We start from the raw sequence: 21002 nt of genomic DNA, 5'->3' as shown, positions 1-21002 counted from the left end.
TTTGAGCCCTCCTTGACAGGTATGCAGTGTGACTTGACAGCTCCGGTATTTCAATGATAAATGCAGTAGTCCTGGGACTCCCATTCACTAAACTCAAGAGTGTGTTGAGCTGATACTTCAAGGTCAAGTGAATAAGAAAGGAGCGGAACCACACAGTTCACTTGTTAGAAGCTGTTTGCCGTGATCTCAACCCTCAGACATTTGAGGTTCTTGATTCAATCCAGAACCAAATCTCTCTTGGAATTATTTCATTAATTTTGTGAAAGTACACAGTACACAGGGTAGTGTATAGTATAGTGTAGTTCACTCCGTGGTATGACTTTTCCCAAAGGCTACATTGTAATCTTGATATTATTTGTGACGCAAAACCTCTTGGTGTTCCTTTCTGATAAACAACACTAAACCACTTTTGTTGTTATATTTTATGATGACTGTATGATCCAATAACAGTTTTCAATTTGTGTTGCAATTTATCTCAAGAGTTTTGAGAGGCTATATGGAACTTCATGCTCTGGGAATGCTGTTGAGCCAAAAGGGGTTCCCTTCAGTTTTCATTAGAGGCTGTACAGTACCTAAGTTTATTTTGTAACTAATGAAAGCACATAATCTTTTCTTTTAGGCTAACAGGGCTTTTGCTCATGGGCATGGATGAGCCCCTTTTTGTCTATTGAGTTAATTTCTGGAGAATATCTGTCCATTTAGGGGACCCCCTTTGGCTCAAAAGCACCCCTAGAGGCAAAGATTCTGTATAGCCTTTTTAATTTTGTCAATGTTATACTTACAATGAATTAAGATAGCATTTAGTTATTATGTCTTGGTTCATATTGCACCACCACAGTTTGTGTGACCTACACCCTCACCAACATGTGGAGCTCTCCGACAAGTTTGCACAGAGATACTCTTCCCACACTTGCTATTCTGGAGTGCTTGCATGATGGTGACATTTAATTAAAACCTGTCTTATATGAATGGTGGGTATATAGATTATGATTAAATGTTGTTGCCCAAGAATTAGGAATTCGACTACTAGAATACTATTTAATAGGATCTCTATGGTTGCAGCCTTGCATCCAGCTCAACAACTTGTCTGCTGCCATAGCAACTGCAGGGGAGCGCTGAGCGGTGCTGCCTGCTTGTGCTATGGATGTCACCCGTAGCAACGACCAATCAGAAGTTTATATACTTTCAGAGATCTGTATATAATGAAGAGATGCTCATGTCTCTGCCCTAACAATTGGAGTAATTGTCCCAAAGGCGACAAGCTTAGGTCCAAAATAAACCCATAGAAGCGCATAAGGATTATTTCGGACAGATTTTAGGGAGAGTGAAACCTCTCGCTTCGCCTCTTCCTCTATGTCCTTTGTAGAAGTACATGAAGGGATGTGGTGGGTGGGCTTTCAGGACCATGCATCGGCCAGCAATAGGTCAGCCTGGTCGTCAGTCGCATTCAAACACAGCGTTGATTGGTCGATGAGGTTTACTTCCAATATTATAAACATGTCTACTGCTTGCCTACCCTATGAGGCAAGGCTTGGTAGGGACGACCATACATAGCATAGCCCTGAGAAGCGAAGAGTCAGTGCAATTCATTATCAGTTCTGTATCAAACTATATAAAACTCTGCTAAGCCTTTTATTTTGTGTGTTACACTCCAATTTTTTATTATGTGTGGAGAATGACGGCATTTTGGTGCACGTGCACGGGTAAGGCATACGACAAGTGGGACTCCACCGTTATTTCATCATTATAATAACAATCTCAAGTACTGCTCTAGCATTTTATTTTCGGGGTTCCAGAGAGAAGTGACAAGAATATAGACCCCTCCTCTGAAGGGCGGAGCGTGCATTTTTATTCCGATTTAGTATTTTTTTGCTCTGACACGTCTGCACTGAGTGAGTGGCATTGGCACACTGTCAATCGCTCACTACCGCTGCCATCAAACAACATAAAGCACACAGGCAGAGGCTCGGGCTCATAAATTTCAGCAGGCAGATATTTTTGCGCATCGCTTTAAAGCGTGTAGCCTAATTAATTTCTCGCTGTTATTTTTTCTATAATTTTTCCACTAACGCTATTAACTTTTTCTACATTTCATATTTTTATTTTTGCATTTGGCTACCAATGCCGCTAATGATTTATTTAATTTGCAGTTATCTTGGAAATAATTGCTATACATTTACAGGTAGAAGGTACTCATTTACTACCTAAGTGTTGTATTTTGTTTTTAATTGTTGTTGTTTTTTCATTCACTTGCTCATTGCTTTATTTCACTTTGGATATTTTTCGCGCTCACAATAATGTGGATTTGAACATTTACAAGAGGAATTGCAAGAGGAAACATAATCAAAAGAAGACCGCTAATAAATGAGAGATCAGCAAGGATCAGCAATACCCAACACGTCAAATCTAAAGAGAAAGACGAATTGACAAGAGGACTCGTGCAGGATACGAGGGACAGCGGCTGTCATTTTGACAAAGAAGTTTTGAAGAATTATAGCGTATGCATTTTCGGACACAAACATTCATAACTACACACACTTCGGACCGTAAATAAACAAGATAATAAGAAAGTGATTACATGGACACGCGATATTGATACCGTCACTGGTACTCACCTATTTATTTTTTCTTATCCGCGTAAGCGCAATATCACCAATATTCAGCTCCTTAACGCAACACATGTACTAGTAGTTTTTGTATGTGAGTTTTTCAAGCTAAATTTCCGTTTGTGTGGCTTAGTGCATTGATTCTGTTGCGGCTGACTATGGACGAACAAGCCCGGATCATGCAGGCTCTCGGCGGTGTCAGCTTGGCTGGCCACTCCGTACAAGGAGGCATGGGACTGCAGCCTCCACATGGACACGATGGGACAGATGATGGGCGAAAACAAGATATCGGTGACATTCTGCATCAAATAATGACCATTACTGACCAAAGTCTGGACGAGGCGCAAGCAAAGTTGGTTCATTTATATGTTTTCACTACAAAACACTTTACGCACCATTACGCACTATAGCTAATTAATGCCCATGTAATAACAGGTAGCTAGGCTATAAAATGCTGCTCCATACCTGAAACTCACGGACAATTAGTTGCAGGGACCAATGTATATTAAAAAGTGAACACCTGTCATCCAGTAATTCTAACAGTTTTGACACTTGCATCTTTGCCTAGTGTGGAGTCTACATAAACTTTTAGGGGAAAGTGCAGGCTATATATTTCATTTACATATAATGTTGCGTATTGGTAGGCTGGGCTACTGTAAACATTGACTGATGCGTATTTGTAAAATAATATGTTTCACAGTAACTCATGATATTTTAAAATAACGTTGGGTAATGTCCTAATTTAATTCCATAGCAAGTTATTTTCCATTAGTAACAATTTTGAATGTACACTCTTGAGTAGTTTCAATTGTGAATTTTCAACAAATAAACTTTTTTTAAACTAACTTTGAAGTCATACAGAATAGTTAGTATTTCAACAAACAATGCATCCATTGTCATTCGAGTTGACAAATAACTCTTTATGTTACAACTTTGAGATGCATGTCAACATTACCTACAGATCCTCCATGTGCAAAGTGAGCAAGACCTCGAAGTTATTGTAAAGAGCAAGGACATTATTCAGTAATTTCTTAAAAGTTTTAACAACTGTGGTGTTATAGTGACTATATTTCAATGTTGGTTCTTGTCTCAAACTGAAACAGGAAACATGGACTGAACTGCCACAGAATGAAACCTGCACTCTTCAGCGTCCTCTGCGAGATCAAAGAGAAAACTGGTAAGATTTCACATGCATTAAAGTGTAGGATTAAACAACACGAGGACTGTAATAATAGGAAACATTGCGGAACATCAACGCATTTGCACACCGCCATCTTTATTTTCCTCTAGGCAGCCTTATCCGATGTTATCAAGCGGGAGACAGAATCAGCTCCGCAACGGAGCAAATTTGTAACAGGAAAATGTAGGCTATGGTTTCACCCGTTGAGAAGCATCCATACCCCACAAAAAAAATGTATTATGTGCTCTCACGTACAAATTGATAGTGGGTTGTTATTCGGTGTTTCCATTACCGTGGCATGGACGAGCTGGCATCCTGCACATGTTTACGCTGTGCGTCACATTCTCCCGTTTCGCACAAATAAAGGACATTCACCGGCTTTGGTGTTTTTAGGCTACACCACACAGCGCCCATTATGTGAGCTGCATCTCAACTATGCGTCGTTGTGTTTTATTAACATTGAAAGTATAGCCTACAGTGATTATCCCTGTTTTCACTATTTAAATTAATCCGAAAATGTGTCAGTTACAATGTAATCTCCTGCATAATGAGGTTTTCTGACCACAGGATCACTATTGACATTATTAGCGCCAGTCTATCTAACCGTTGTTGCCATCTGTAACGCACATACAGCATTCATTGGATCAATAAAGTCAGACGTTTCTAACGTGACAAGCTAAGTGCAATGAAACGGTGTAAAGTATATATATATAAAAGCATTGTGTAGCCTAATAGAAAACAACACATACAAATATTTGCCAGGCATTCGTGGACAGTCTTCAGAACCCGTCTCTGCACATCATTTGACTTTCCTAATACAAATGGGTAGCATACAAATGAGTAATTGTATTAGGGTTAACACATTGTTAGAAAGTAGGACATGATTTAAGATTTTAATTATTATGTTTAATTCATTTTAAGTATATATTTTTTTATATTACATTTGTTTGGTCATCTTAGTAGCCTTCTGTAAGATGATGTGTAAAACACGAAAGGGGAAACAAGCGCCCCCCAAACAACAACATTGGGTGTGTGTCCACTGTGTGAGTGAGTTTGTGCATGTGCAAGCGAGTGAGTGACAATTGTGGCACCATGCGACTTTAGGATCACCTTTTTCAAACTCTAACCATAATAAATGCACAAACGAATAGGTTGCTAATAGTGGGTTAACCTGTCTTGTGCACCTTTCTTGTGCGTTGCGATGCCATGCAATCCTGACGTCACAGCAAATCAAATATGATACACTGATAGCACAGTATTTTATCATAATGCGCCTTTTAATTTCTGTTGTTTACCCAAGGTCGAGTGGGCCTGTAGGTTTTGGTGAAAGGAGAATGCTCATAAGAAGCCACAAACACCACAGCCAATGATGTGATGCTTTTGTTAGGACAGGTTGCCAGTCATTCCAAGGCCAGATGGATATCGTATGGACCTAATACAAATAATATAACATTTGGATATGACAAAAAAATACTAAGGATTTTATGCCCACATTATTGGAGAAGGTCTTTTTCATGGATAGGATTCCTCTCACAATTTTTATGAGCCAAAAGGAGGTTACTGCTAGTCAACTTCTCACATATAAACCTATTACAAAAATGTGTTTGCACAGCAATGTAAAACACAAATACAAGTTTTCAGTATTGTAGGTGTATATGAAACATATACAAAATATTGCAATTCATTATTATTGTTAAAGTGTGTGTGGCTTGTTTTTTTTGGGCCAATACCCTATACAGTCTAATAGGCAGAGGTTCTTATTATCGGCCAAAATATTGAACTTTATTAAATACATTTAATATAAAATGTCCTTTTCATTTTAAAGATTTCAAGTTGTGGAAAGTTTTTTTTCAATCTGTTGCCAGGAGCATTATACTTACTCTTGCTAGTGAATATTTGATATATTTGGTATATTTGATACCAATGGCAAAGTTAATGACTACAAGAGACAATACATCAGATTACAAGAGTGATGTAAGCATTTGGCATTTTCCCCTACATGCCGGTCAGTTCTAAGTTTTGTATATTGGTGTCTGTAGAGATAGAGAGAGAGTGATGACAGCTGTCAAATACCGGTAAACTCTTAAACCCATTTTAAAACATAGGAAAGTGGCCTATCATACAAAAAAACTTAAATGACATTCACTTGCTACTGCTTCAAAATAGTGATGGCTTGCCAGATTTGTGGCCTTTGTGGGGCTAATAATAAGCAGAAGTGACTTGGGGAAGACCATAAAACTTAATGAACTTCTTGGCCACGGGAGGTGTCCACAGGGGCAAGAGAAGGGCCCGCTTGGCTGCCTTGCCTACTTGAGGCATTCTTTATGCCTGTCGAAAAGGAAGAGGGAAAGCGAGCGAGCGATCGTGTAAGAAAAAGGGACAAAGTGATCACTGGATGGTTTAGCTCGATGTAATAGTGTGTGAGCGACTGTGCATACAGTATTGTGTATGCTTCTGTGTGTGCATCATAGATGAATCCATGCATCAATATAAACACACACACGATATGTATGTTTCCCTATACGCTTTCAGATCTAAACCCCACCTGTAGAACTCAAATCTCCATGGGCACATATTGGATTACTTTTTACATATTTATATTTCATATTACATTAAAGATCTAATTAAATATGCATGAGGAATAGGGTCTCCAAGTATGCAAATTATTTAAATGAGCTTGTTTACCAGCTCAGTTGTTGTAATCTTCTTTAATCCCTTTGATGGCCTTTGTTTCAATGTATTTTTCCACTAAACAATATTCTTCTGTACTACATTTTTTGAGCACTCAATTTAGAAATGGCTGTGTAATAATGCTTCTTCTGGTTGTACATTTTCTCTATCCCAGTCCCTCTGATCAGTGTGTGTTTTGTGTGCCGTTTGGCATTTGGAAGTAGCTGTAAAGTTATTGTTTTTACTTTTATGAATTTAAATCCACTTTCTGTTTTGAATTGAGACGTGCCTCAAAATGCAGAGGTGTGTGTGTGTGTTTAGCTTTGCAGTTTTGTCTACATCTTATATGTATGAAAACATTTGACAGGTGGACATTATTGATCTCATTGTAACCAGATACTCCAGTGCCTTCATTTGATTATACTTTATCAATAGATACGTAATGCAATTCAATGCAATTAGTTTGCTAAGATATTTTGTCGTAAATCAAAGGAGAGAGCAATGTTCGGAAATATAAAATGCTCATTATTATTCTTGGATCACACTGTATCAAGCATAAATAAAAACAGGCTAAATCAAACCAGAAGTGTTTGTATTGTAGCCATGTAAACAATGACAGCAAACATACGTATTTACATCTGTTTAAAGAGTGAATGGATGATGTGTGTATCTGTCTTGAGTGTGTGTGTATCTGTGTGTGTGTGTGTGTGTGTCTGTGAGTGTGTATCTGTGTGAGTGTGCATGTGGTTAACATGTGGTTTGGAGTCACAGCCTCCCCCCTCTTAGCCATTGACAGAGCTCAGCTGGTCTGGTGGCCTTCTTGACCGGGTTGTTTTCCTTTCCCACTGTGGGCCATTCACATGCCCCTGTGAATCTTTGCCCCTTTCATGTCTGTTCAAGTGGCACACAATCCCAATGTCATTTAACCATGCAATGATCCCATCCGGTGAAAATAATTTCCAACCATGAATTTGACAGCAGTGCAACAAACAAACACGGCTTTAATTATTTTATGTTTAAAATATGTGCTTCAAAACTGAGCAGAAAATGTATTTTTGGGAGAAAAGTAGAGTAGTTGTATCAAGGCTCTCTTAAACAGCTCCAGTGGAAAAATGTGAAACAGTACCTTATATATATCTAGAATCTTTACATTAATATCCATGTTAGAAATACGACGGCCATTTCAACCTGTGTGGAGAATTAATGTATGTATGCCTCCCACTTAGAATCTCAGAAACTCACCAGGGACCTCGGTGCATGGCGTCAAGGGCGGGGGGTTAAGTTAAATCTATTTTTCCGCTTGGGTCAGTAGCCCGTGTTGTGTGGTTGGGAAAGAGAGAGGGATGCACTTGACTGGTAAACAGACAGATGGGTTTTGCAATGCAAGGCTGTTTGTAGTGTTCGGAGGATTTTTGGCACTCTTATTGTAGACCTAGAGCAGATTTCCTCATTGCTAAGACCCTAGAAGTATTAATTCACTTTGATATGCTAATTAGAGGGCATTATGGAAGAAATGAGATTAAGTGGCAGCATGAAGTCATTTACTTGTCAGTAAATTGAGTGTTTTTAGCAGGAGGGGTTTGTTTTTTCACTTTCTCTTGGTTTTGCATTTCAATGAGCTGAATGTGAGATATTGCTAAAACTGCTAAAATTCTGTGCCCTTTTGCCCATTTAGTTTTTTCTCTCTCGTCATGTTTGACACTAGCAATCTGCAAAAGATCACACGGGTTTGTTCTTCGACATTACTTTTTTCCACACCTCTTCTGAATTGTGCCCAGCATGTCAGGGGCAGAAAAATAAAAGTAAACGCTAAAAAGATAAGTATGCTGTCATTTCTTTCTGCCATAGCTTGAGGAAGAACTACGGTGCATTGTGGAGGGAGATCTCAGTGCTAATCAGATGTGCTGGGTTTGTTTTCTCTTGCTCTCCTTTCCCCTCTCTCTCGCCCTGGAAGAGAGGCTTTCAGCAGCAGCGGGAGCAGCAAGAATAACAACAGTGAAAGATTACCTCCATATGGTATTTCTGACCAGGAAAGGAGAGGTTCTGCAGCAGGACTCCTCTTTTGATGTGAGGTTTAATCAATAGAAAGAGATTACAGAAAACTATTACAATCTAAATCACAGCGCGCCACTGAGAGGCTTAGTCCTCTTCACAGCTCTCTCAGCTGCACTGCACTCCTCCTGGCTGCTTATTGACCTGTTGTTTTCTTGACCTTTGACTCATCAAGTTCAGAAACGGGAGGTCTGGAGAGGTAAGAGAGTGCAGGAGGCTCAGGCTGATAGATACCCAGATCCAGTGTGTAGAGCAGAGGATTAGAGAGACTAGCTACAGACTAGGGGAATGTCAGCATTGTGCTGGACAGCATTATGTTAGCCTCCTCACATTACTGAACACACTGCTGAACATGCTACAAAATGTGTCTGTTCATCTATGTGCACGCTGTGGTTATGAACACTGGACTGGCTGAATTAATTTCAGAGTGAGGTTGTAATTAACCACATGCAAGGCTGAGTAAAAGCATTACCTTGCGTAAATATTGTTAGGTTTTAGGGGTAAGCATTTCTCAAACCTTTAGGGAACATTAATTTCAAGGCTCTCTGACAGAGTTAATGAGCCACCTTAATCTAGTTTGGTGTTAATTTTACATCCCATTATTATTATTATTATTATTAGTATTAGTAGTAGTAGTATTTTTCTTAGTATTATTAGTATTTGTGTTAGTATTATTATTACATTGAGAAAACAATCTAAGTTAATGATATCAGTATCCTTCCCGTGGCCCAAGATCAAAAGTCAATATTTGTCAAGACTGCCTTGTTCTTTACCATTTGTTTTTTTTATAGTGTTGATTTGCGCACAATACCAGAGTCGATGTATGCCGGGGAACAGAAAGCTATTCAGCAGACAGACAATTGACTTTGGCTGCTTTTTGTTTGAGAGTGCCTCAGTGATGTGGCTGCAGTGACTAGATAGCGCTCGGCAGAATGGTTCTCTCACAGCTGGGTTCCTGGCCGTCTCAATGGCAGGGCCACTTGTGCTTCCTCTGCATCGGGCAGCGGGCAGGGGATTGGGAAGATGGGGCTGTTATCTAAGCAGCTCCCAAATTCCCTCCTTTCTCCTAACAACAGAGAAAAAAGAGCAAGCATATGACAAAGAGAGAATGGAGAAAAAGTAGGGTGCTAATCAGTATCTATAGGGAGGGAAAATCTGTAATCTCATGCTTTCACATGCTCTGAGTATTTGTTGTATTTTGTTATCCTGACTCCTACAGTATATAGCAGCACCGGAATCTGATTCTGATCTGAACGAGGCGCTTTTGAACGATAATCCGCTGGTGCTGATGTCCCTCCATCTGTACAAACGCAGAACCTTGCACTTGCCTCTCTCGCTCCCATTTCTATAGCTGGAAGCGTTTTCTGTGGGCTCCTATGTGAACAACAGCCGATAATTGTTTTTCCACATACGTTATGCAAATTAGTCTTTATGGCAACTGGCATAAGAATTAGCATCCTCCAACAATATTTTAGTAGGTTAATTGCGAAATTTCGAAATTGTACATCTGCGTTGTTAATTAGGCATGACAGAGGTGGTGAAATAGCTATCTTCAGGCGGTGGCAGCCAGGAAAGGCTGCTTGGGATGCAAAAGGGAAGGATTGATTGAAATTGAGGGGTTACAGCTGTAGGAGTATGGCTGTCAAGGAATACTTCTTTGTGTCTGCCACACGTTTATTTCACACGGTTGACATCGGTAAAGCTTGGAGCATCATGGCCCTTGCTTGCTTTCTGTGCACTCGCCATTATCCTCAATGTTCTGGTGCCTCTCTCTGCTAACCAAACAGAGTATCCCACCTGAACCAACATGCTGCTGAAGCGTGATGAATAATAGAAAAGAAAATTAGAATAAATCTCTCAGATCCTCCTCAGCATTGTTCGTCCTCCATCAGGCAGAAAGGCTCCTCCCACATTGACCCAGTCTGGGTATCAATGACATTGTCTTATATTTGCTAATCTCATTTAATAAATGTGGTCCCTGCACCCCCACCCCCAACTCTTTAGATGAGCTCATGTTTCATTTAAGTACCTTCTATCTCAGATCCCTCGATTTGCTCCATTCTTTGTTATTCAAGAAAACACAGTGAATATGAACAAATAGAATATTAACTCATAGCCAGAATTCGGGTATTGTAATTTCATTGGAGTTGATCAATTCAGTTGGCTTAAAAAAATAAAATAAAAAAATAAATGGGAATATGTTTGTTTTACGTGTGAGTTACTCGAGATGTTCAATCCCTGCAGAATATATCATTTATTTTTCTACACTATATCCCTTGTGATCGTTGCGTAGCTAAGCCTTCCTCTCCAGGGGCCAGAGGTCATAATGTTTCCCCCTGTGGGCTACATGGTGCCCTTATGTTGATGGAGGAACTGAAATGTTGTAGATGTTTTAGGGGCACAGCAACATGGAGGAGGTAGCTTGTTCTCTATCAGGGCCCCGGCATCTGTTAGCATGGCATCTCCTCTAATATATTGCCGTGGCTGCGCGCTCTACAGACCAGAAAGAGGCCGGCTGATGAATTCGATATCACCTTTGACTCGGCAGCTATTCTTTGCAGGTTAACCAAATTGTGCTCAGTATTGAAACATTACATTTTCATTTAAAGTGAATGTTCCACCAGCCACGCTGTTTTCAATATTTTATACTTTTCCCCTGACATGTGTATATGAAATAAGTACAATTTGTGATGTGTTATCATCAATAATTTTGTCAGCAGGCGTAAAAGCTTAAAAAGCCATCCACCCACCACGGTGTTTATGTCTACAGCAAAATGTAAAATTACCATTTACCCATGCAGACCTCACTTGATGGTTCCTTTCAGATATATATTTGACAGCGAGTATGTCTGTTAAATCAATTCGTTTCATGTTTACTTAATGACATTTTCTCAATTATACATTGCTAGATTTGTGTCGGTAATATTCAGTTCAAGCTTAAAAGGGACTAGTCTGAAAGTGTCTTATGGTGCGATAAGTGATATTGATTCAGTAAGAGCTGATCACAGATCAGGTCAGGTAACAGAGACACTGGACCATGGGGAAGACTGTTACACAGTTATAACAATGATACAACTAAAGGTTTGGTTACCGGATGTTTCCTATAGAGTTTCTTTATCTGAGCCCAATCTTGGTCTTAATGTTTTAACGCAGCATCGTTAGATGGTGGAGCTATATTGCCATATAGCAGTTATTAGTGTAAAGAGGGTCAGATGGAGAGACTGGTCTGCTGTCAGTAATGATACTGCTATTTATAGGTCCCCATTTCATTAGCTCCAGTGTTTCAGGGAAGAGATTTTCTCATGGGGCAATAGATGCCTGATGTTAATTTACTCTCCATACACATTACATGTGGACAACCAACATGCTATAATGGTTTTTAGTACAGAGGTGCACCGCTGCTGTTCACAGGAAATATATTTTGATGATGCTATTTGTTTTGGGGTTTATCTATTTTATGATTGGCCGTTTGTTTTCTTCGTTATACGATGAATATAATATTATCCATCTAATACAGTAACATGTATAGGGAATGGAACTCTTACAGGTGATCAGTTTTTCTCTCAGAGAAGTGTTGGCATTTTCAGATGTAGGCTATTAGGTTTACAGATTTTATTTGAGCATTTATAACAGCACAACATTGCTAGGCTGCTACCGTGTTCAAATCATTATCAGTGTTATCAGACACATGCTCTACCATGTCGAATAACAAAGCGTGACTGTAGTCCGTTTTCTCCCTTGCTGTACCATATGTATCTTCCCAAAAGGTGTTTTCTAAAGTTCTATCCTTATTTGTTCAGCTGAAATGAAGACTCTTTTCCATTGTTCCACAAGCCATTGTTCCACATGTTTCACACATTAGAATGATATATTGAAGGCCGAAATGGGAAAAAGACTGCAATGCAATGAAAATTTAATCAGCGTCTTCTGCTGCTGCTTTAATAAGGCAAATAATTCTTATGGCTGCTGTGTTAAGATTTCTAATATTTAATTCATAACAAACCTTGCATTATTCTGCTGCTGCCCTAACAAGCCCCACTCTGCTGCCTGCCAAAAGGCAGCCATAAAAATGTAAAAGCAGATGTAAATGTCTAACGACAACTGGATGAGCAGCTTTGAAGTCATCAATAAATACTATACTGCCTTAACATTATACTATTAAAATGGGGCAGAGAGTGTCTATTTTTACTCAACATTAAGATAATGATAGAAAAAGTGAAAATATATATTGAAGGTCAGATGTAAACAATTCCATGATGGGGCTGTATTTGTTTTAAAGGCAAGATATTGGTTCCTGGTGTTGAACACACAGAGAAACCTTCTATTATTGAGTGATCCAGATTTACTATCTCTACTCCTAGAACAATACACAAGGGACTGAAATCCCCTTCCTCTTCTCGCGTCATATTAACTCAAGCAAGGGTTGGTGAATGTATAAGCCTACTCTAAATGTATCTTTCTTTTTCTTCACCTAAGCCCTTGAAGTTCATTTTTGTGGGCTGAAGCAATGGAAAGATGGCAAGTGGCCAACGACTAGGTTCTGGCTCATGTTACAGTGAAACGGCGGGTCCTGTTTTCGTCTCTTGGTGAAATGGCTTAATTGGTGTCAGAGCCCCAGGGATAAAGGCCTCTTGCTCTGAAACATAGCCACACCGGGCCTGTATTCCCTCAGCCAGGACGAGCGGGTAACGCCTGGTGGTGAATGAGGACTGAGCCGTGCCATAACAATACGCAATGATGTTTGGGATGACAGAAATTAATACGCTCTTGCTCCCAGAAAGCCATGATTAATGACGGCGAGCAGGGGAACGCTGTCCCTCCTTTTACTCCACATTGACGGGCATTGAAAAGCGAAAAAGGCTGGCTTCTCTTCCCTTTAGAAAGTGGAGGTCACCCAGAGTACATTACTGCTATTTTTCTCTCCCTTTTTTTCCGGTGGGAGATTGGATGGTTCCTCCTAATGAATTTAGGATGGGTCCGCTCCCCAGATTTGTGAGCTGGTATCCTGTCCACTAGCATGCTGTTGGGAGTACTCAGTCTTTCCTGGAGTTATGGCTGTTAGGAAGTACATGGGAAAGGAAAAGCACCTACTGATATATGGAATTACTTATATTACAACATAACAGGTATTGACTGATGTTTGCTTGATTTGTTTAACAGCCGTCCCTAATATCTTCACTACATGTCTATAGATATTACAACACAGTTAATGGCATGTTGGCAACCTAGATCCATGTATCAATATGATCGATCATGTCTGCACACTTGGAAAAGGACAGCAAACAAAAATAAGGTATATTCGATGTTGTAAAGAAAGGATGATGACAATGTGCTTTTTCATAGTAAGTGTGTTTTGGGATATTAACAACAGTCGTTTAATTGAACATCTTAAACATTGAGGATTTTCTGAAAGTGAAAGATTCGGGAGCCCATGTGTGAACACACTGAGCTGATGTGCAGTAGCCATGATATGAGTGTCTGTTGTGTCCTAGCAGCAGACACATTAATATTTAATCCTGTGTGCCACAGACATCCCCAGAGCATTCTGTTCAGGCCTTACTTTCACTAATGTCTTTTCCACCTTCCCAGGTATTTCATTTCTACGTAATGGAGAATTAAAGCATGCATTAGGATGATACCAGGCACCTTGTAAGGGATTTCTAAGGGCATTTCTCTCTGCACATTGCAGTGAAAATTCTAAAAGCAAGTTTTGCCAATGGACATTCTGCTGACACGGTGTATTTCCCTCACTCCTGCTTCTCAAATAAGCACTAGCTCTGTCAGAATGATTGATACATATTTAGGTAGCACTTTCTTTCTCGTAGCACTGTGGAAGGTAGGAGTGTATGCGAGCAGCAGAGAAGTCAAAGTTTTAAACAGTGAATCAGTAAGCCTCATAAGGGTCTCTCTCTGCTCTCAGACGGGTGCGTAGGAAGACAATGTCAGCTTTGATTTGGCTTGTCAGTGATTTGAATAGTTACTATCTCACCATTCGTCATTTCAATTGTTTCCTGTGTATGAAGGCTCAAAGCTCCCATCAACAAAATCTCACAAAGTCACTGAATCAGCATAGTTACAAGGGTTTGTTTACTATTTAAACCTCTACAGTTTTACTACGTATAGTAAGTTGTGTCAGTCTGTACTGTATATGTAATGCCCTCAATTTGCTTTCGGTCTTTTAATACAATTATGCAAAGTGATAGGCTTCCCATGAAAATGTGCACATAGCTGGGTTAGAACAGAAGGCGTGGTTCCCCACATTCTCTAAATAATGAAAAATATCCCCTAACGTAGTGTGTGTGTGTGTGTTTTTGTGTGGGTCGGCCGACCCGTCAGGTCCTGGAGTGAAGGCTGGGTGCGAGGGCGCCTGGAACCTCCGTCTGTAAGTATGCCGAGCACGGCCTGGCCTCTCCCGGGTGCTGATGGAGAGCATGGAGTGGAAGAGTTAATTTATTTAATGACTGAGTGTCTTTTATCTCCCGAGCCCTGATTAGAATCCATGCTTGATGAGGGAAGGGATAGAGTGGTGTGCACCAGCCTCACGCACTTAGACCCACGGACTCCGATTCCTCCATCCTTTCTCCTCCCCACCTCCACTCTATCCGTCTCCTCCGCTTCCTCCAGTAAAGATCAGAAACTAGGGTTAAGGAAAAATCATGCTATAGAGTCAGATATTTTACAATTATTATCTGAATACCTTTGATAATTGTGTAGCCTACCTTGTATATGATTTAGCATGGTGAGCTAAAGGGAGCGATCCTGGGAAATCCGAGTGAGGAGTAACGTTACATTGTAATTGTGATTAGTTGTGTGTGGCATGGGGCGTGATACAGATGAAGGGCTGTGGAGCTAGCTGTATGAACGTGGGAAAGCCAAACAGTGTGTGTCACTTTGGCAGCAGTGGCTGTCAGCAGTGGGGAGCTGCTGTTGTAAAAACCATGACCTCGCTCTCTGCCAGCATGCCTCTTGTGAAGCCAAAGCACTGCCCTGCAGATCTGGGCCAGTTGTGGGACGGAATGCAAAAAACACAGAGGACAGTGGAAATAAGTTCTAAAAACCTAATTGTGAACGGGTGGAAGTAATGACATACTTCTCTGAGCTATCATGACCAGAGAGGTGAGAGAGAGTGGGAGAGAGGTGAGAGAGAGGGGGAGAGAAGTGGCGCAGAGGGAGAAAATACTCCCTGCTTCTAACATTTCCATAAGCCATCATCAGTAATGCAACAGCAACCTCACAAACCAGAAATGATTTCTTCAGGCATTTCTGTCAAGTCTTATTCAAATAACACCAGCCTCACATTTGAATAACAGGCGACATTTTGAATTAATTAATCAGACAAGATAGTCTAGGCCTCTTCTCATTAGTCTACGGGTCAGGCTGGGGAAGATATATGAGCTGGAGATGATATACTTCTCTTTAATAGTGATTTATGGAGATTTTGGATTGCGCTCGATTTGTCAAAGGGCCTGGTAGCAGAAGAAAATAGGACAGTACATATTTCATTACCTAATCCTTGATTGATTCCATGATGCTAAAAGATATAATGCTTTTGTTTAGATGCATGGAAATCTCTTGTTGAGGCTGCAACCCAACATCGAGAGCAGAAACACAAACACACGCACACACGCACACACACACACACACACACACACACACACACACACACACACACACACACACACACACACACACACACACACACACACACACACACACACTCTCTCTCATTTTAATCTCCTCATAGACCTTTCCCATTTTACTTTTCCTATGCAATTAAGCGAGGGCTGTAAATTATAACTGTGCAGTACTTTAATTATCACAGTGTAAAAATAGAGTTCCTATCTTTGAGAGGATTTCATTAACTTACTGATTATCCTGTGTGTGCTAAATTTGTTCTTCCAGAATAATTGTATTTACATTATGTAGTCGGTATGTAGTAGGTATGTACTGACACAGCCAGCCTTGGGCTATTCTGGCTAGTGAAATATAAGCACCTATTCTAAAATAGAGACAACATATTCATGTCAGTTCCCAAGTCAATAAGATTCTTGACATTTGCTGACAGCTTGGTGTTAAACTATTTTGGCTTTGAAGTTGTTTCCGTACTGTACTGTAATGTAATGTAAGTTTAATATTTAGTATAGGTGTGAATCCAATACATAACAGTTTTATGACATGCTCTCTTTCTTGTTATTTCCTGGCCACAACAACTTGATGTATTTCTTTCATTCATGAATATGTTTGTTATCCACCATGCAGCCAATTATGGTCAACCCACTCTTGTTTATTGCTCTTAGAAATGAGTGTTTGTGGTTGCAGATTGAAGTACAGCAATGCTTTAGCTGTCTGTATATGTCTGTGAGTGTGCGTGTGTGTTCCTGTTAGCTTGCTTTGGGCCGGTGGTATTAACACTGTGTGAGAGGATGAGGCTGCGGATGAGGCTGCGGTAGGATCTGTTCATAATTCTCTACTTGGGCATGACTTTGCAAGCGTGTAATTGGGCATAGGCCTAAACTTATCAGGGTAAAGGCTGTTTGTACAACCCGGAGGTGCAGAGAGACTGCTGATCTCCACCTGCTAGAACTCCTTAATAATACTGACTATTCAACAGCGACTGAGGTTATAACACACAAGCATTGTTATTGATTATTGTCTGATTGCCTTACATTGGTGGAATGTGTCAGTGTGTCTTTGACTCGGTTCATTTTGCACAAATCAGTCATTTTGGTGGTTTCGATGGTTGAATATAAGACATATCCATGAATAAGGAATTAAAAACGTGTCACCCCCTCACTGGCCATTTGGCTAATATGGCAGGACTTGTGACAGCACGATGTGTGTGTCAGAATGGTACGAGCTGTTGCCATTCTGGTGTGCGGGCAGCCAACACAATATGCACCACCGTTGTGACGAAACATTCAAATAAATTGCTGTCACCCTGCTGAAACACCAAGTGCAGAGATTTCCATCTGACGTGTGGAAGACCCAGACATGCAGTCGTGACAAGTAACGCTGGAGCACCTGTGAGAGACTGACGATAAAAATCAGGATATGCCTGATCCTCGGCATAACAATACCTACCATTACTTGATATTATTACTCTTCCTTAAGAGAGAGCTCAAGATGGAGAGATATTTGAAACGTGGCGGCGTTTTTAAAGCCTGGGTAATGAATACACGCCTGCTTTTTTATTGTTTATTTTACTGCACAATTCATTATACAGTAAAATGCAGGACTGCTGATATTGAACTGTCAATTATTTTTGCATTATAAATACATTTAAACTCCCCTTTCTGAAAGAAGAGTATGTTCTTTGAATAGCACAATTGGGAACGATAGGTTTACTTTTTGCACAATTCTGATTGTGGTTTCTAAACATGATGATGTTTCACCCATAGGCCTCCAGTGCTTTAAAATTTACACTGCAACATTTTAGTCAACTTTAGAATGAGAAAAAGCTCTGCTGAAAACCAGAGGACACATTGTAAAATCTGCGATCCATTCTCCACTGCATTGTTATATTCTACCTTATAGGTTGTTAATGAGGAATAGGCCCTCATTATGAGTTTAAGGATGAGAGAGGAAAGCTTTTAATTAATGATATGTAAATGGTTCTGAATTGATTATGTTAGAATATCAAGAGAGATGGGTAGAAGCTGTGGTGTAATATATTTTAATTAAGAATTAATTAAAAATGATGGCAATTTTATAGAGCCTCACAGAAAATAGTGGAATTTACTCTCTGTCAGAAGTAAATTAGCCTTTGATTAAATAAACGAGCACATACTGTATTTATAGAAGAGTTATTTTTAAACTTTGCCAGGAAGAATTACACAGTTTTCCAAAAATAATTAGCACTATGTCAGTGGTCGACCAATAACTGAGTTTGCCGTGGGTTAATTGTGATTTATCCCAATTATAATGTATTAGATTTCCTTGATTTGTGTCAGCTGAAGTTTATGGATCAATAAAGCTGTATTTCATTGAATGTACTTAGTGCCTGAAATTAGATTGGACATAATGAAAGCAATTGAAGTGCATAGAACTGCATCACACAAAACATTGTATATTTATTACATACTGTATATGTATATACTTATCATATATGACAAGTCAATTGTAAACCACAAAGATATCAATACATTTTTTTGAAGTATCATACAATTTCTCAAAAAGATTAGTTGTGACTAGTGTGAGACCCTAGTTAACCTGTATAATAGTGATCTATTCTTTGGAGAATTTTTTTATTTTTATTTGAGACATTAGGTGCACTAATCGTGTGCAGTAGTTTATCAAGGCAGCACAGGCCTTTGTTCTCTGCTAATACTAGCATGCGTGCTCTTTGCAAAACTGCGATCAATGGCAGAGATGCTGGTATCACAGCACTCAGAGAAGGCATAGCTCGGGGGAGGGGAGGGGAGGGTGTGTGTGTGTGTGGGGGGGGGGGGGTCCCTGGTGGTTCATTTTGATTGGAGCACAGAGTTTTGTGTTGAAAGGCCAGGGAGAGACAGGCTGTTGGAACCAAATCCCCCTGGATCAGTTAGAGCTTTGCAACAAAAACACCTTGATATTCCGAGGGAACATTTTGCTTTGGAAAATTATGAATTTAAATGAATGAGCTATTTAAAAACTGAAAAAATAAACAATGAAATGGCTATAAACGACACGTATGTGTGTGTGTTTACAATGTATGAATGTGTGTCCTGTGTAGTGTATTGGGTGGATTCGTTAAATATACAATACTTATGTAGAACTGTACCACTATATTTTATAGTGTATAGTCTAGTATAGAGTATTGATTTGTTATTATCAGTTTTCTATTGAACGTATGTCAACAGTACTGTATTCAAAGGTCACATACATTATGGATGTTGAGATGAACCAGGCTGTTAGCTGAGTAGTGCTGTGAAGAAGCAGAGAGACAGAGAGAGAGAGCAGAGGAGAGAGGGGTTTGTGAGAGGAGAAGATGAGGGCTTTGATGGGGTAATGAACCAGTTGTGGGAGGCAGTGTGGACATGGTGGCTGAGAGGAGATGGGGTATCAGACCTACTCCCCCCCCCCCAAACACACACACACACACCAATGGCTGGCCAAGCCTCTCTCTTCTCTGACACCTGCAACCAGTTGCAATACATCACTGTCAGGATTGCTTTCCCCACCCATCTGCATTTGCACGTTAGTTACCCATGGAGGCCCTCATCAAAAAAGTTGAGCAGTCCTGACACAAGCTCCCTGGTGGGAACACGGAAGGTGAGGCAATGTTGGGAGGTGCCATGGCGGGTGTCACTGCTGGCTGCACTCTCTCCCAACACGAACCTGATTAATACTGAAGGCAAAAATGGATTGTTAGCTCATTGGCTGTAAATGCTCAGATATCACACCAATCACTTCCTAAGTTAAATATTGAACACATCACATGAAAATCTTGGCTTTGGTTCTTGAGAGCTGATATAAGCACACATTAAGAAAAATATATTACATCACACTTCCATAGCATATTTCCATTACAACGTCACGACAGCGGTTATCATAAATGGAGTATAACACTGAAATAGTCTGAGTCTGAGGTAATCTAGGTTGAAGTTCAGAGTCATTGATCGTCAATGAATGGCTCCTGTATCATCTGCAAGGTTGTCAATCAAATTGGTTGTGTGTCTGGTCATTGAGGAGGAAGTGAATGCATGGTGCCTCCAGTGTGTGTGAGCTCACTGTGGCGTGGGGGGGGGGTAGTAGTCATCTGACAGTGCCACTGTTAGCTAGCGGTCAGTGAGTGGAGCGGTGGCTCCGGCCACGATGGCGGGGGGTCAGCATCTGAACTCACTGATGGGAGCCAGAACATGAAACAATGCCGGGGGAACGTCTGGTGGGCGAGCAGCACAGAATTACAAGCGAGGGAGCGGGCCTGCTGAGGCAATTACGGCTTAATGGGGTCATTTGGAAGGCAATTGCCAGGGGTTAATGTAGTATGGAGAGATGAGGTGAGATTGAAGTGAAATTTGGGGCTAGTAAATGTGTTCAAATGAAAAGGGAGCGAGCAGACATGTTGTGCATCGACGAGTTGGGAGGTTGGATGGGGGAACGAGAGCACGGGCACTCCCAGCAACACATATGGACACATGGCTCTATCTTTCACACTCATGCACACACACACCATATGCCCTGGAAGCACTACCTCTCTCCCTACTGGAGGTCTTCTTCTCTTTCTCCTCTCTGTCTCTTCTGTCTGCCCCTCTGTTCTTTCCATGGCCTCTCCTTGTTGGCTGCTCTCTGAACAAGGGCTGCAGTGTTTCACCCCTGCTGATGACAAGGAAGTCTACAAGAAAGTGTTATTTTACAGACGTGTCAGCACTTGTGATATTATTTCTTGTGTCATAAAGCAGGGTTTACCAGTAATCTACCATAATTTTGGTATCTTTCAAGGATTTTATGTAATCTATCACAAGACATCTAGTGGTCATTTTGGGTACTTCAGATTATCACAGGTGTCTGTAATA

General features: G+C 40.4%; 1 protein-coding gene across 7 annotated transcripts in view; it reads left to right on the top strand.

Moving 5' to 3' along the window:
- Positions 1–1519: 1519 nt before the first annotated feature.
- LOC139389592 (pre-B-cell leukemia transcription factor 3) overlaps positions 1520–21002 on the top strand; it is a 77048-nt gene continuing 57565 nt past the window's right edge. For 2 of the 7 annotated variants that reach the window (XM_071136432.1, XM_071136427.1), the window contains exons 1-2: positions 1924–2958; positions 3710–3783. In XM_071136432.1, coding sequence (XP_070992533.1) covers positions 2765–2958; positions 3710–3783 — 268 coding nt within the window. In that variant the 5' untranslated portion in view covers positions 1924–2764. Of the gene's footprint in view, positions 2959–3709; positions 3784–21002 lie in introns of all 7 variants that reach the window. The other 5 variants (XM_071136428.1, XM_071136431.1, XM_071136430.1 and 2 more) reach the window with 5 other exon arrangements.

This window comes from Oncorhynchus clarkii, chromosome 30, assembly GCF_045791955.1.
Source record: "Oncorhynchus clarkii lewisi isolate Uvic-CL-2024 chromosome 30, UVic_Ocla_1.0, whole genome shotgun sequence".
In the NCBI taxonomy this organism is placed as follows: Eukaryota; Metazoa; Chordata; class Actinopteri; order Salmoniformes; family Salmonidae; genus Oncorhynchus; species Oncorhynchus clarkii.
Note: the sequence above shows the minus strand (reverse complement) of the source record. Positions and strands in the feature narration are given on the sequence as shown.